The sequence below is a fragment of the Helianthus annuus genome, chromosome 17 (assembly GCF_002127325.2).
Source record: "Helianthus annuus cultivar XRQ/B chromosome 17, HanXRQr2.0-SUNRISE, whole genome shotgun sequence".
Classification (NCBI taxonomy): Eukaryota; Viridiplantae; Streptophyta; class Magnoliopsida; order Asterales; family Asteraceae; genus Helianthus; species Helianthus annuus.
The window spans coordinates 129,937,901-129,956,699 of record NC_035449.2 but is presented as its reverse complement, the minus strand read 5'-3'; the positions used below and the strand labels follow the sequence as shown (position 1 = coordinate 129,956,699).

General features: G+C 32.7%; 1 protein-coding gene across 1 annotated transcript; it reads left to right on the top strand.

The window, feature by feature from the left end:
* The first annotated feature begins 581 nt into the window (after positions 1–581).
* On the top strand, positions 582–3,760 carry LOC110925785 (equilibrative nucleotide transporter 3). Its single transcript, XM_022169623.2, has 10 exons — positions 582–717; positions 802–843; positions 934–985; positions 1,104–1,208; positions 1,708–2,007; positions 2,083–2,188; positions 2,436–2,611; positions 2,687–2,847; positions 3,208–3,466; positions 3,542–3,760. Exons 3-10 carry the CDS (start codon positions 935–937, stop codon positions 3,650–3,652), a joined length of 1,269 nt encoding a protein of 422 aa, XP_022025315.1. The 5' UTR covers positions 582–717; positions 802–843; position 934; the 3' UTR covers positions 3,653–3,760.
* Positions 3,761–18,799: the final 15,039 nt, after the last annotated feature.

The window sequence follows — 18,799 nt, the reverse complement described above, 5'->3', positions numbered from 1 at the left end:
ATATCGCAACGTGCGTCTTTGGTTTAACATTTTTACGTTTCGTTCTAAATTTTGCGAGTTACCACGACGCAACGTGCGTGTATGGGTGAACGCTTTTACATCGTCTATTTTTTTCCCGTTTGACAGGTTTAACATAACGTGCGGGTTCTGGGTCGACTTAGTTATAACTAAAGAATCCCCGCCGCATTGCGGCGGATCTCAATTCTAGTTAACAAAAAAACAAATACAAACATGGACATAAAATCTCGTTCAATAAGTGTTCATGAACACATATATTTTTTTTAACAAACGGGCACGGTTCATTCGGTTCGTTTGCACCACTATAATTATACCAATAATACACAAAAGTTTTTAGATGAATAATAATAATAATAATAATTTCTCATAGAATCGTAACACTCTTTTTCCGGCAAGACCGTAGACTGAGTTGGCGTCTTTGTAATCTCATTGAAACTGACTTTTGATTTGGTCAAAAACAATATTTTAAAATTCTACCTTTCATCGTCAACAGATTCCGTTTTATTTGAATCTCTGAATTTATTTCAACCTAATTGTCCATAAAGTAAGAGGGTATCTTTCCATTTTTATAAACTTTTCACCTTTTTTTTCTCAAATCTCACACACTTCACGTTCACACACACTAACCCCACTTGAGTTAACCTTTGTTCTTGTTCTTGTTTATGATAATTAGTTTGTCTTTTTTGTTACACAAAAAAGGTATATTATGGAAGAAGCCTAAAACAATAATCTTGTTTTTGTTTTTCACACATTATCACAATTTTTTTTTTTTTTTAATTTCAGATCAGAAGAACATTATCAAGATTGATTCTTTGTAGATACCATGTGGGGTTTCAAAAAATATATGATCTTTGATGATGTTTACTCTGTGAAATATTTTTTTTAAAACTTATGTTTTTTTTTCTGTTTGTGCAGCATGTCAGCCATGAATGTTGCTGATCCTGATGAACCCCCACAGAAACTTGAGGTTTGTGGTTAAAATCCTATGATTTTTTTTTAATCTCCATAAACTTTGGAGTCAGAATGTTGCCAATAATTGTCGTTTATGCTAAAAATAAAAACTATGATTTTTAATCATATTTCAGGGAAAAGGAATTGCAATTGTAGTATGTTGGATTCTTGGATTGGGATCTTTGGTGGCATGGAATAGTATGTTAACAATAGGAGACTACTACTATGTATTATTTCCGGTAAGTAAAACATTTATTTATATATATATGATCGCGTGGTTCCGCTGGTGGCGGCAGTGGTCCGTCAGTGATCCAAATTTGCCGTTCAAAAAAAATTATATATATATATATATATATAGAGTAAGGTTAACATACAAAAAGCCTTATCATACATCACGTAGGAGACAATGGTAACCGTTGGATCAGGGGTATAATCACGCATGGGACCACATAATCACGCATGGGACCACATAATCACGGATGGGACCACATAATCACGCATGGGACTATAATCACGCACGTTCTATGATAATAACGCACGTTATATTTTTTGTCATGTATGTTAATGTAGGTTAAGCCTTGAAGTACATTATACTTTCTCTCTCTCTCTCTCTCTCTCTCTCTCTCTCTATATATATATATATATATATATATATATATATATATATATATTTTGACGACATTTGGAATGTGCATATATTTGGTAACTTTTTGTGTTCATTTGTTTCTTATTTTACAGGACTATCATCCAGCCAGGGTACTTACCCTTGTCTACCAACCATTTGCCTTAGGGACAATGGCGTTACTCGCGTATAACGAATCGAAAGTCGATACTAGAAAACGCAACATTGCGGGATTCGTATTGTACTTTTTATCCACTCTAGCCCTCATTGTGGTAGATATAGCCTCATCCGGGAAAGGTGGAGTCGTAAATTACACCTGCATATGCATTTGTGTGGCGGGTTTTGGTATAGCTGATGCTCATGTTCAAGGTGGAATGGTTGGAGATTTAGCCTTTATGAAGCCCGAATTCATCCAAGTTAGATTATGCTCTCTATATAACAGATTCAAAATCGGCTTCTTTGTTAATTACTTATTTGTTGCGCTTTTGCAGTCTTTCTTTGCTGGTTTAGCAGCATCCGGTGCTCTAACCTCGGGCTTAAGGCTTATTACAAAAGCCGTTTTTGACAAGACTTCGAATGGTCTACGAAAAGGGACTAGTAAGTGTCATAATATTATCAACCTTTCCAGTATCATAAACTTGAGTGGTTTTTGACGGCGGTAAACAAGCCAACGAGCCTAGCTTGGCTTGGTTACAAAATGAGCCGGCTCAGCTCAGGTCGTTTTAACTCGAGTTTTTTTAGCTAGGTTTTTTCGAGCGAGCTGTGAGTCGCGAGCTTTTGGATATAATTAATTAGTGATTTATCACTTAGAAATACCAATGTTGATCTTTTTTTTTTTCTACAGTGTTATTCCTTGCAATCGCTACGTTCTTTGAGTTTCTATGCATTTTCCTCTACGCATTCGTGTTTGCTAAATTACCGATTGTGAAGTATTATCGCGCTAAAGCAGCACGAGAAGGGTCAAAAACCGTTGGATCTGATCTTGCTGCAGCAGGCATCCAAACGGATCCAAACCAAAGAGTAACTTTTCAGTATTCCTTGGAGATTTAGAAATCATTCTTAAGCGTTTAAGAGAAAAGCGTTTACATTTTGTAGGCTGGCATTGATGGTAAGGATCCCGAGCGATTGAGCAACAAACAACTGTTGATCAAGAACATCGATTATGCATTGGATTTGTTCTTTATATTTGTCCTTACTCTCTCCATTTTCCCGGGATTCTTGTATGAAAATACAGGAAAGCATAGTTTGGGCTCATGGTAACTTGTCATAAAACCAATCTAGAATGTGTTTCTTTATAATTTCGACACGCTTACTTGTGTTTTGTCTTAAACGGGTCAAATCAATGAATTAGTTAAAAGGGGAAGATAGTAAACAAGTTAATAGTTGCCATATATGTACATCTTAATATATTACTAATGTTGAATTATTATAATAATATCATTGTTGTGATTGTTATTTTGTTAATTATAAGACATTACTTATTTATGTTTTTATAGAAATCCATTTCTATAAATAATGACTTGTTTTAACCCAAAGTTATTTTAACAATGGTTTTATTACTTGCTTATAGACCCGCGGGCCTTTAGTTGTCAATCTAACAATGGTTTTTTTCATAGGTACCCCCTCGTTCTAGTCGCAATGTATAATGTTTGGGATTTCATATCAAGATACATTCCTCTAATCGAATCTATAAAGCTTAAATCGCGAAAGTGGCTAATGATTGTTATATTATCGCGTGTCTTGTTCGTCCCCGCCTTCTATTTCACTGCAAAATATGGTGATCAGGGTTGGATGATAGTGCTTATATCTTTGCTCGGATTAACAAATGGTTATCTCACTGTATGCGTCATGACCCTCGCTCCTAAAGGTTGCACGGTGAGTCGATATTACACAAAGATCAATTTTAAATAATTTAACATAGTTTATTCATAGATTTGTGTTTTGGTTCAGGGTCCAGAGGCAAACGCTTTAGGGAATATTTTGGTAGTGTTCCTTTTAGGAGGAATTTTCTTGGGTGTCTGTCTAGATTGGCTATGGTTGATCGGTAATGGAAGCTTTTGAATAGCAAATTCTTGGTGAAAAAAAGGTTGTCCCATTTTATTTATGTGAAGTTTTCTTAAAACAATCTAATCCTATTTTAATTTAACATCATTGACCATTACGGAACTAGAACATTGACTACTACATAGGCAGGCAGGGGCATTATTTTACATGCCTTGATATCGCTAGGCCAAAGGCGCTTCGATAGTTATATTAGTAAAATTATAAATGCAATATATTTCTTGCAAAAAGTATCTAATCATTTACATGCTTTCGGAAGGACTGAGATTAGAACGGGTCCAGTTCCAACACCGCTGAACCAAACCATCCCTGACCACCAAGGCGAACAAGCTGGGAAAAGTCACCGAGAGGGGAGCCGAGCCAATCCACAAGTCTCTTCAAACAGATGTTCTTTTTATGAATGACCCGTAAAGGCTCCAGAAAAAAATAAATCGGGAGGCTATCAAGGACGACCTTGAGGAGGGTTATTCTTCCACCAATACAGAGTCGAGGATTTCCATAAGGAGATCCTATTTTCCACCAATTGAATAACCGAGCTCCAATTCTTATAGGATTCATGTTCGCGCCAACCACTAAACCAAGATACGTGAAAGGCTGTGATTGCGCTATACATTGAAGATGTGCCGCTAAAACCGAAACCTCCCTTTCACCCACGCCAAGGCCAAAAAGAGATGATCAAGAACTTTAAGCTTTGACCACTTCCCAATGACAAGAACGTCATCCACGTACATAAAGTGAGATATATCCGGACCATTATTCGGAATTTTAAGCACTTCAAAGACATCAACTTGAGTTGCACTATTCATGAAGCAAGGGAAAGCTTCCATGGCCAAAATGAAAACAAAAGGTGAAAGTGGATCACCTTGACGGACTCCCCTAGTGCATTGAAACTCAAAAGTTGGCGACCAGTTAACTAAGATTGACGACCTCGTAGCCTCAAGAATGCCATGAATCCACCTTCTCCACCTGGCTGGGAACTTAATTTGACCCAAAACGGAGTCAATAAATTCCCAACTAGTAGAATCATATTCTAAATAAATATTTTAGTTAATGTTTGATGCCAATATTATAATTCCAACACACTGAAGCTATATAACAGTAACACCCTGTAAATATATGATCAACAGTGCAACGATCCGAGACCATGCAATTATTCTCAGATTCTCTGCTAAACAAGACCGGGAACACTGATTTTAGAGGCGAATCAAATAGTCAGGTATCCAGCCAGAACCGAGTTGTCTGGCCCCTCCCAACTTCACTTTTGATGGCCGATGTCAGGTGTAGATTCGCATGAACCTGATGATTTCCAATCTTCGCAATCGAAGCCCACGTGCCATTTAGGGCCTTGTTGTACGGAACTGCGGGTTGTTGATAAGGTCGGGTGGTGTGGTTTAGCGCCATGCACCACCTCAGCATATAACGCCCCAAAACACCGCCCCCTGTTGCCAAAGGGGGCTTGGATGTGTGGGGACCACCTTTCAATAGCCAATCATATTTATTTTTCTTCTTTTTTTTTATAATTATAACAACATACTTCAATAGGGTAATGATAGTGTAAAAATGGCCTAAAGTGTGAGAAGTGTTAGAAGTGTATTATAACACTATATATAATACTATATAACACCATATAAACACCGTATAACAATATGTAACACCATATAATACCATATAACACTATGTAACACTATATAACATTATATAACAAATGTAACACTATACATCTATCATAGACATGCTATCAGACAAACTATAGTGTTATATTTATATAATGTTATATAGTGTTACATAGTGTTATATGGTGTTACATATTGTTATACGGTGTTCATATGGTGTTATATAGTATTGTATATAGTGTTATCATACACTTCTCACACTTTGAGCACTTTTTACAGGATCCTCTGCCTATATATATTATAATTAAAATCGAAGACTACATTAATGTTAGATTTATAAATTGTTTAAAATTATAACAACATACTTCAATATTATAATTAAAATTAATAAAGGTTATCTTCTTAATCGTTTATTAAGTTCGGTAATACTATAATTATAACAACATACTTCAATATTATAACTAAAATCGAAAACTACATTAATGTTAGATTTATAAATTGTTTAGAATTGAACCACATCAAACATGGTAAAATCATAAGACTGTTTCAAGCAAAATTGAGATCTTAACAACTTAGATTAATAAACACGTCAAATTGTTACAAAATTAGAGGGAAAGTTGTATATAACAATCACATTGAACTAACAATAATATAATATATAAAAAATCCCATTCAATGTAAATAGTGTATCACAAAACATTTGTTTAAAACAAGTTTACATTCAACGGAAGCAGAACTCATTGTTTAAGCAATTAGAGACCCAAAGTGTTAGTAAATAAATTGACACATCTCGTCTTTCCATTTATCACGACCCATGACCACTCCAGCATCCCTGATTGCAAGTTCCCAAGCATGTATCTATCGACCTACAAGCATGCATAAAAGTATATCAGCATAAAGTTGGCGAGTTCACAGTTTTGTAAAACGTTTAGTTGCCATGTGTTTAGTTTAAAATCATGTTGATAATAACTCGAATACCGCAAGATGACATCAGTTTGTTTTGTGACAACCGGTGATTTACGACTCTTAATTACGTAATTAACAGGCGATTAACGCGATAATGAATAGTGTTTAAGACGAAAATTAACTTAATTAGGATTTTGGAGTGCCTAGGAACGTTTATCCGACTTTACAGTACGCGTATGGAGATTCGCGTGGAATCTGCGGAACATCAAACGACAACGAACTGATACCGTATAAAATACTGGCAACGCCGACAAGTATGAATGTTACACAAAAATTTTATGCTTATGAAATTAATTTTGTGAATTTATTGGGCTTCCGTGCGACACAACTGCAGATGTGAACTAAAAACGCGATGGAAGGAAACACATCGGCAACAAAACGGAAGCGACGGAGACGCCTGTCACCTTCGAAACTTACATTTTACGCTGTATTTAGCTCCGTAATAAAATTTTAGTAAATCCAGTCGAAACCGTATCGAAAAACGGATTAAAGACGACAACGATATAATTTTTCGCGATTATTACCGTAATCGACGAACGAACGCGTCACTCGACAAACGCCACTATTATTTAATTTTAAAAATTTATTCTTTCGACACTTATGGAGTTTGGGTTGCGATAACGGGTCTCGTAGGAATTACGTGCCGCTTAAACACGGAGATTGAGCTTGTGGGCCTTAGGCCCAAGCCCAAAACCCACAAACTAAACCTACAACTAAATCTTATCAAGATCTCTACAAGATCTATACAAGAGATCTTGTCTCAAAAAATGGGAACTCACAAATCTCCACAAAATCCCCACAATATCTCTTTTACAATCTTTTCCTGAAAATCTTTGCAAAATCTCCACAAGATCTCTATAAGATATCAACTAGTAGTTTACCCGTCCGCTGTCCGGGTATATATGATTAACATCATCCAAACTCACTGCTGTCCGGGTATATATGATTAACATCATCCAAACTCACTGTATATTTTAATATCACGATGACTACTTATCTAACTATTAAGAACATCAATAACTATGTCTATATTTAAAATAATATTGACTTTTAATTTGATTTCGATTAATAACTACAACTCTTCTTGAATTGTCATACATACTAATTTAAAATCTTACATCTAATTCGCACAATTTAAAATATTTAGTTAATTATTTGTAATTGATTAACGTAGGAATTGCTAACACCATTAAATGAAGATAAATGAGATCTATCAATGTTACATGTTTACAAAAGTATTAAAAAAAACTATCAACACAACCAAACGTAGATTATATTTATGTCATGAGAATATTATTTAAGAACATCAATAACAGTGTTTACATTTAAGATAATAATGACTTGTAATAAATGATAAACATGCAGGATACATCTACAAAAAAAAAGCAGATAATGTTATCAAGATCTCACAAGTATATTACAAAAAAGCCAAAAAAACACAATGTATACTATAATATACAATAAATCATAAACATGCAGAATACATATACAAAAAAAGCAATTGATGTTATCAGGATCTCCCAAGGATATTACACAAAAGCCAAAAAAACACAATATATACTATAATATACAATTTCGTTGGCAAAACACAAACCATTGAAACAAACACAATGTCTTGTTATCCAACTATTAAGAACATCAATAACCATGTCTATATTTAAGATAATAATGACTTTTTATTCGATTGCGATTAGTAACTACAACTGTTCTTGTATTCTTATACATCGAATTGTCATACATACTAACTTAAAATCTTACATCTAATTCACACAATTTAAAATTTTTAAGTAACTATTTTTAAATTGATTAACATAACAATTGCTAACACCATTAAATAAAGATAGACGAGATCTATCAAAGTTAGATCAACATAAACTAAATCAATTACAATTATCTCTATGGTCGCTCGAGGAAAAGGGAGCATATGAAGAACTAAACAGAAAAGTCGGCATCATCAGTGATAACAATTACAAGCGAACCTGGAGCAGCATCGGATAGCTTGATGGAGTCCTCCACTCTCCCCCATCAGATTTCAAGAACAACGCAGAAGAGTTTATCACACAACTGTTGAAACAGGATCAGAAAATCTGCGACATCCTGGCCGATCTGCAAAACAAAAGAAAGAATAAAATCGTGTGGAAGAAGGCGAGAGTCGTTGAAATCTTTGGAAGTGTTAATTGTAGAGTATAATATTTTATACATATTTCACTCTTTAATCTTTCTTTATATTTAATTTAATAAAATTAATATCCATTGCATACAAAGTAAACACAATGACAAGAACACATAACATAATGTATAGAAAACCCACCTAGTTGCAAAACACAATAATCAGACGCAATAACACAATATATAGAATCAGTTGCAATACCATGGCTAATATTAACACTATCCATACCACCACTATTCAACTATTTCTTTATTTAATTAAACAAACAATAAAATATAAAATATAATAAAAAGATACGCAATCAACATCATATCTATCACAATCAAAACAACTTCATCATCACCAGCGTTTCATATCTCCTTGAAGATCATCGCCGCCGAAGATTTGATCGACAAAAAGGTAACTTCCGATTGTAAATCTTAACGGTTTAATTTCTATTAGATTTCTAAACCTCTGTTAGATACTTAATCAGCGACATATGATGGTTACTGCAGCGAATAACTTGTTTGTAGACGTCAAATCTGATTTTAGGTTTCAATCATCTTCAACCTCTCATATGTTATGTATAGTTGATATATATCTTATGTATTGCATGTTATGGACACGGTCGAACTAATGTTTACAGTATAATGTGATAATAATATATGAAAAAGTTGCAATCAAACAATGGGGGTGTTTGGGTTAGCTTATTTTGGAGCAACTTATGACTTATTGACTTATAAAAGTTAATAAGTTGTTTTTTGAGTGTTTGGGTTAGCTTATTTTAAAGAGTTTTGTGTGTTGACAAGCCATTTTTGAGAAGTCAGAATTTCTAACTTCTCACTTATATAAGTTAATAAGACATTTTTAAGAAGGAATCCCAAACACACACGGATGAAAACATATGATTCCGTTATAAATTTTTTTATTTTTGGGGTTTCTTCTCTAAAAGTACTTATTAACTTATATAAGTCATAAGTGAGGAGTTACAAATACTAACTTATCAAAAACAACTTCTCAACACACAAAAATAACTTAAATAAGCTAACCCAAACACTAAAAACACAACTTATTAAATTTTATAAGTCAATAAGATATAAGTTGCTCCAAAGTAACCTAACCCATGTGCGATTACGCAAAAAGAGATATTTTACGAATATATATATATATATATATATATATATATATATTGACTGATATATTGAAACGGTATACAGAAGAGATCTATTGCACATTATGAATTAGGAATAATATTCTAATGACATAAGATTACATTTTAACACATTGTGTATTAATACTAACAGTTAATATTAAATGTTATATATCACAGGTATACAAAAATGATTACGTCCTGCCTGTCTCTATTACAAGACCCTAAATCATTGAAACTGGTATGCTGTAATGCCTTCAATAAGTAAGTGTAAACTTCATTACGTAAACTGAAATTAGTAAATGTAACTACAGGCATTACCAATTGAGTTTGTAAAGCTCGTGGGAGGAGATTACTGGAACCGGATAAAGGTAACGATAAATCATGAAAGCGGAATAAGCTGTACAGCATGGCTGAGAAGTGTAAGAGGTGAAAGTGTTGTCACTGACGGATGGATAAGTATTGTAAAAGGTCTTAAATTGACAAAGAACACCTTATTGGTTTTGAGGATAATCAAAGAAAAATGTCTACAAATACATTGTTTCATACAAACGTTTGTGATGAATCGTTCTTGACAGTCAACCATTACGGAGATTTAAAGATCATAGTAAGTATAGTTATATGTTAGTAGGAATTTGTTTTTTTGTTATACTTGTCAGCAAATGGAATAAATGAATATATGTTTATAAAATATTACACAACTTTTCAGGTCATTCCAGAAGCTTATGTGAACAAATTTTACTGTTACTGGCCAGTAAAAGATTCTTATAACATATACGCAGCAGGTCAGTGTTAGAAAGTTGAGACCGAAAAAATAAATGCATGCTATGTTTTTGCTAAAGGGTGTCCGGAGATGTTTGAATATATTGACATAGAAGACGGTGATATACTGATGTTGATGAAAACAGACAGCGAATCGTTTGACTTGACACTTTATCGTAGCGGAGTTGAGGTTGTTTTTAGAAGGAAGGAGACAACTAAAGACAACTCAGTTGTTGAAATACCTAAACACACATACTATGAACACGAGATCGTTTGGTAAGTTAAGCATAAGTTAAGAAAATAACATATATACTATATATATATATATATAGTGGAGGGTTCAAATGAGAAGAATTTTTTTTGTAAGAAGAAAAAAGAAGAAGTTTCAACCAATAAGAATGGTTCATTTTACTTCATTTAATATTTGCATTTAATTTTAATATAAGGGTATATTGGTAAACTTATAAAAATCATTAATTTGTATTCTTCCACTTTAATAACTAAGTAAATTAAATTTGTAACTCCTTTTCAAAATATATACTTTTTCTAAATTAAAAAAAAAACAAGTTAATTTAAAGTGTATAATAAATTACTAGTTGTGTAGGAGAAATTACGAGTTGGGTAGGATATATTTTCGAGGTGTGTAGGATAAATTTCGACTGTGTAGAATAAAATTCTATAATGTGTAGGGTATATGTAGAAAAATTTTGATATGTGTAGATTTTGTAGATTATATGTTGGATAATTAATGATTAGTTGACTAATTAATTAAATAGTAAATAATTAATGATATGAGTTATAAATGACATAGTATTTTACTAATATGCCATTTCTTCTTTTTCTTCTCACATTAAATTTCTTCTCAAATGAACCTTCCCCTATATATATATATATATATTGAAAGGAAATGCATGTTTGAAATGATAAGGTTAACAAAAACGGGAAAAGAAGTCAGATGGCATTGAAGGTAAGCAATGAAGACGAAAAACGTGTTGACATCAAAATTATGATCAAGAAAGTGGTGCGTATCAATTCAATAGGAAAGCAAATTATCGAATGGTATGTCATTTCTGTTATTTAATGAGAACAATTTACAACACCATTCATGAGGCTATTTATACGTATAGAATTACCAGTTAAACACATAACAATTGAACTTGGTTTGCAACAAAAAACCTTAAAACAGTTGTTTTTTTTCTAAACAATAAAGTATAACTTCACTTATAACCTTCATAGAATAACTATAATAGATAATAGATACTAAATTATGTTTATTCAAAAATTAACAATTGATATTTGTTGCTGCTGACAATTATATCCAACACGGCTAATATACTTGTTAACTCTAACATCAATGCAGCGATTACCTGTAGAAGTTGTAAACAGAGCAAGGCTAACAAATAAGGTGCATCAAATGAATGTCAGAAACATGGATGGGAAAACAATTGTGAAGATAGTTAAGCGACAGAAGGATGGAAATGGATTTAGGTATGCGATTGAAGGGTGGCCAAGTTTCATAAAGGAAAATGATATTAGCGCGGGCGACAATATGCATTTAACTTATGTAAAATCAGGAAACCTCCTCATGTTGACGCATGTGGATGCAGTCAGCCAAGCTTAGCAGTTAACGTTATCTGCTAATGATGCAGATGTCTGCGTATATAAACTAATGCCTTTTGTCGTCATCGTTTGATGGTTTTTGATGGGACATGTTGGAACAGCTTATTGTGTTTTTTTTGGTTGGTTGGTAGCCTAACCTTGATGACAATTATTACTATATTAGGGCATAGATGGCATATTTTGTTTAGAATTATAATTTGTAAACAGTAGTCGAAGTGCATATTTAGTTATAAATTTAGTTGTGATTTCCTGTATACAACATTAGAAGTCTTATTGGTAATATTTCCATCATCCAAATGCACTGCATATTTTAATATCATAATGACTTCTTATACAACTATCTAGAACATCAATAAGTGATTCCATAAAAAAAGTGTCTCCATATTTAAGATAATAATGACTTTTTTATGCGATTGCAATTAGAAACTACAACTATTCTTGTATTGTTATACATCGAATTGTCAAACATAGTAAATTAAAATCTTACATCTAATTGGCACAATTTAAAATGAATTAGTTATTTGTAAATTGATAAACGTAGAAATTAATAACACCATTAGATGAACTTAGATAAGATATATGAAAGTTAGATGTTTTCAAAGTGTTGAAAGAACTACCGATGACAAACAAACGTTGATTATATTTACTGGCATAAAATATTACACACCAAACATATTATAAACATAATAGAACAATTAAAATAACACATTAATTTCGAATATTGATTCTCTATATACAAAAAAATACCAACCACAAAAACAACCACAAACATAATACTATGTATATAACACAATGATAACAACAAACAACTAAATACAAAACCATAACTAAACATGTGGTGAAACTACAGTTTCAATATAGCTTGCACCTACAATGCCTTGTGTAAAGATGATAGGAAAATAACCATGCATCTTCTTTGCCCTTACGTTTATCTGAGCAACATCACCCCATTCGTGTACTATAATTAATTTGTTATTACCATCAATGTAGTGCACAGATGACCCTATCATCAACGGCATAAACACACGGGGTACAAAAGACACCACTTTCGACCAAGTATTATTTTGTAGACGCCACAATTGAACATCTACACTACACATTCCAATACTAACCAACATATGAAGTTCATCTCGTATAGTCACCAACTGACCTATAGATTCCACACTCAATGTATCTGGGTAACCTACATTTTCTATTACCTTCAACTCAACATCCAAATGAAGAACCGCAGTGTTACCCATACACTAGAATTTGGTCAGTGCAAAATACAAACTTTTCCTACAAAACGTCCCAACGGACCAACTATAAACAACAATATCATATGGATTATCAATTAAGAACCTTGGAGTTGACCATGAACCTTCACTAAACGAATAAATATTAACAGTCAACCTGAAATGAGTGCGTTTAATGTGCACAATTTTGTAATCACCAGCAGAGTCAACACAAAACCCAAGACTATCATCATCCATATTGTAAAATCCCTGATAATTAGAATTTCTCAGCATCTTGAACACACGAGTTAGTGGATTCCAAACAACCAAATCACCAGTATTACATAAGCAAACACATACCATGCCATCCAAACTTGCTAAAAAGATCACATTACACGGATGACAATCGAAGGGAATGTGAATATTATTGCCTAAAACACATCTAGGAGATGCAACATCAACATAACGAATCGCACACGATGATTTGTCAAGAGCAATTATTTTCTGGTCACCTAATACTCGCAAGAAACGACAATTATTCTTAGCAAACTCAGGAGTTGAAAGATAGGCTAACCACTCTTTAGACACAGCCTTGCACCGTATAACCTCCTTTGCCGGAAGTCTTGGAATAATCTTCATCAATATTAACAGAGATGGAAGATCCTTCATATTCACTTACGATTATACTTTAATTAAAAATACTGACGTTGATAGAGAGAGGAAGAAAACGCATACGAAAAGCGATTCCTTTGAAAAATGAATACCTACATAGAAACTACCCCAATTAACAGTTGACACAGGTGAGTAAAAACTCCTAAAACTCCGAGTAGTGGTGGTAAACGGTTTTCACACACTATGGGCGATAGGGGGTAAATAAAATTAAATAACAATATATATTAGAAACCGTTTCTAATTTACAGGTAAACATATACACATACATGGAGATACTTTTTAATCAATCACATACACGAATATACTTTTTATTAATTAATCTTATTTTTATAAATTACTTTGTTAGTTGTCATACATTGTGTCATTATAATTGTGAAAATAATTACATCGTAGATTTTTTTTGGCATTGGGTTTTATATATTATTTTGTCCTTTTTATAAAAATATTGTTTTTTATGATAATAGGATTATTGAAAAATAATGAGAACCACAACTAAAAAATAGGACGTTAGTTACACAATACAATATATAAAAATAGACACCTACAAAAAAATCAAATATATGGAAAACAGAAAACCAATAACACATTGATAAACAAAACATAAAATGATAATATTCCAGCAAAAAAAATCCAGTAAGAACTATTCCTTAACTGGACATATTACAAAGTGGGAAGTTTCTAATTGTCCTTAACTGCACAATATGTAACCACTATTAAATAAGAATGAGAAAGACAGCAAAAAATAGGAATTAATTACACAATGTTATATTTAAATATATTCAACTACAAAAGAAATCAAATATATATAAAACAGAAAAACAATGACACAATGATACTCAAAAAACACAATGACTATACTAAAAGAAATCATTCAACTAAAACTAATCATTAACTGCACCTATTACAACGTGGGAAGTTTCTAATTCTATGTAACTGCACCTATTATTTGTTAAGTTTAGTGATAGTTGTTGTTATGGTAAAGTGGTTTGTATTCAATTATTAAGAGTTATTGGTGGTATTTTTATTTTAATGGAATGTTTTGTTTTGTTTCTTGAAGGTTAGTCTGGATGAATTGTGTTTTTTATTATGGTCGTTTTTTTATTGTGGTTATTTAATCATATATTATTTCAAACATTTAATATCTTCAGTTTAATTTCTTCGAGCGACCATCCGGAGAATTGTAATTGATTTGGTTTATTTTGATGTTAAATTGTGCCTGAATATAGAGTTGCACTTGCACACAAGAAAAAAACACTATCTCAAACATCTGCTCTGTGAAAACCTGTCCACTGCCATAACCACTGTTTTGTTCAAACATCTGCTCTGTGAAAAGCTGTCCACTGCTGAAAGTCAACCCCTGTTCTCTCATTTCCTTGGATATCACTGTTGTTCAAAATCAATGTTTTCATCCACTGATATGCAATCCACTGATAGTTAAAATCACCCACTGTTTTCATTATAACCGTTGCAACCACTGATATTGTTGAATCATGTTTGTCCATTTGAATAATTATGCTTTGTTTTTCAGTTTGCTGGGTTGACAGCGTTGTGGAAATAAAGCAGCCAGCAGATATGAAGTCTTCTAATATACTTGGAAATGTATTATCATTTTGTTTTGTCAAGTATTGGGATTTACATAGCATTGTGTTTTTTACAATCGTTTTGTGTTTGTAGGAATCCTTTGTGTTAATATAGTAAAAAAATCATTTACATGCTTTTTTTTGTCAGGTTGTAGCTGATGAGAGTGTGGATGGTCATTCGCATGAATTTTCTTATTGCTCTAATGAGAATGTACATTTAGAAGCAAGTTTATGATGAAGTTTCTATTATTATTTATGATATTGTGTGTTACTTAAAAGCATTGTGTTATTTACAGCTATTGTGTTTTTTGTGATCGTTTTTTTTTGTTTTATTTTGTTTTTGAAATATACTATGACAACAGTGGTTGACAGTTGTTTTTTTTTTCTTTTCCAGGTGGTGGCTGATTTTAACATAGTACACCAAGAATAACTAAACCCTAGGCTTACTTTCAACATCCTGTTCCCCTTACCCATTTTTTTTACTTGTTCTTCAAGAATCCTGTTCCTGTTTCCCAATGTGATTGCATTATCTTCATGCCTGTTAATGGTGTCTATTATCCCTGGAATCCAAGCAACAAATGAGATATATTATTTTTACCAAGGGGTGGCTCAGCCCAACTATTTATTGTTTATTTTGATACTGGTATGGTTTATCAAGGGGTAAAATGAGATATATTATTCAACAAAAATGAATTTCAGTCATTAAAGTTAAAACAATTAATGATTTCTAGGATTCCATTTCTAAAGTTAAACAACTTTAATAAATTTCAGTCATTAAAGATAAACAACTACTATTGAGTGTAATGTCCTTTATACCCTTAACCCTTAATGATAAACACATATAATCCCTAACACCGATCACACTTCTCAATAAGATCTGAAAATCTAATAATTCCCTAACACCGATCACACTTCTCAATAAGATCTGAAAATCTCTTCTCCCAACTCCCAATACCGATCATCATCTTCATCTTCATCTTCATTGAATCTCCACCGATCATCATCTTCATCTTCATCTTCATCTTCATTGAATCTCCACACCGACCATTTGTTGTTATAACAATCCAAGGTAAAATCACATACCTAAAACATGATCGACACTATGGTTTACCCTCTGTTCTTGTTAGATGCTTGTATAACCCTCTGTAACTTGATGTTTAATGATGTTTGATGATATCTCATTTTCACGACTCATGTTTTTACACGTCTTATCTGTATATGTTTTTTCTATGCTAGAATGCAACAGGTTTTGTGTGAAAATATTGTTTGATTCTTGTGGGTTTTTGTCTCGGGAATCAAAACAGAGGTTTGGGTTTTGGTTATTATAAAGGTTTATTTCAGGTTTTGTGTGAAAATATTGTTTGATTCTTGAGGGGTTTTGTCTCGTGTATCAAAACAGAGGTTTTTTTTTATTCTTGTGGGTTTTTGTCTCGGGTATCAACACAGAGGTTTGGGTTTTGGTTATTATGAAGGTTTGTTTGTGATGGTTTTGGTTTTCTCTGTTTATTAAGACTGGGTTTTTGGTTTTTGGCGTTAATCTAAGATTGTTTTTGTTTTATAGTTTGTTTGAAATGTTTAAAATATACAATCAATTAAAATAGGGCTTGGTTTCTTAAGTCTCTGCTGTTCATGTTGAAATCTGGGTTTCTTAAGTCTCTGTTGTTCATGTTGAAATCTGGGTATGGTTGTTGTTTTGTTTCTCATATAAAGTTGGTTAAAGACTCTGTGTTTTGGATTCCTCATATTGGTCATTTGAATGTGTTTTCTTGATATGAGATCAACTGTGTTTTGGGTTCCTCATATTGGGTTCCTCATATTGGGTATACATATATGCATTATGAAAGTATTGTATCAGCCGTCTTACTATGGATGTTTTTATTGTAGAGAATGGTTGCAGATGTAAAGATACGCAAAACACCACCTACGAAAGCGAGAATACTTGACAACCTCCTAGAAGATGGTGTGGTGCACATAAGGAAGTGATTGATCAGAACGATCAATTGCATATGAATGAATATAACCCTAGTAGCAGATATGTAATTAGCGAGCTCTGGAATTTCAAGGAAAATCGAAGAGCTACACTAAAGGGGGTTATCAGCTACATTCCGAAGTGCACCAGTCAGTAAAGATCCACAATTTCTTTCTTGGTATGACGTTTTGTCTCTGTATTGTATGATACGGTCTTTTGTTATCGAGTCTGTAAGTTCCATCAAGTCTACCAACTTGGATATCCTTCTATCTTTCTTGGTATGACGTTTTGTCTCTGTATTGTATGTTTAACATAATCCAAGTGTGCATTTATGTTGTGTTTAATTGTAATCATGCTTAACTGTTTAACTTAGTGATATGTTCTGTCCATGTTTGATGCTTAACTGTTTAACTTAGGGCTTAATACAAAATTTTGGGGTTTTTACAATTTACTATTTTTGGATAATTGAATAAACAATATTTTAAGACAAATTCTAAACATTTAATAAACATTACATTAATAATTCTCCCCCACAGAACAAAAAAGGCACTGAAGGGAAAGAAATCCAAAAAGACGGTCTTACCCCTGGCTCAAACAGTCAAACAGACGGAATTGTGACGGGGGACTCAAAGTGTAATGAATTTATAAGCTCAGGGGCTCAAAAAACCAAAAAATGAATTTAGGCGCTCAGGTTGATGTTTCACACATACAACAGGGATGGAAATCGCATTTTTCTCTTAATATAAAGTATTGAAAACATATATAAGTTAAAAACTGGAAAAGGCCCTACATTTAGAGTTCATTTTAGCCCTCCAATAATAAAAAACACAATAAAACAAAAATACAATAAATAAAAACCAATAAATAAATAAAACACAATAAAATAAAAAAACACAATCATAACCACTCCTTAACATTAGGGGTTATACCTGCTAAAATTTATTCAAATAATTAACTGCCAAGTTTACACATCACATATTATCATACTACTTACGTAATTACAAGAAATCAACACTTTTTAATACACAACATACAACTTACTCTAAGAAGTTAATAACCATATATATAACAAAGAACATAAGCAATTAAAATACCATACAAAAATAAAATATCTTCTAACATTACCAAAGTATATTACAATACAAATGAAAAACATAACAAACATACAAAAATAAAACAAAGTAAATTACCTAACATCGTAGATTTAAACATTTGGAGATATAAGGCTCTCAGAGTACACTGCTCCTTTTAATGCATAAAAGTTGATAACAGGAAAGAAATTATCAACTTTCCTCACCTCCAAATCAAACTCATACACATCCCCATAATCAGTCATCAACAACCACTTCTTACTTGAACCAATGTACCCCACAAAGCATTTTATAGGCAATGGAATACAATCTATATCAGGTACAGACAAAATCCTTATCCATTCTTCACCTTTCAACTTCC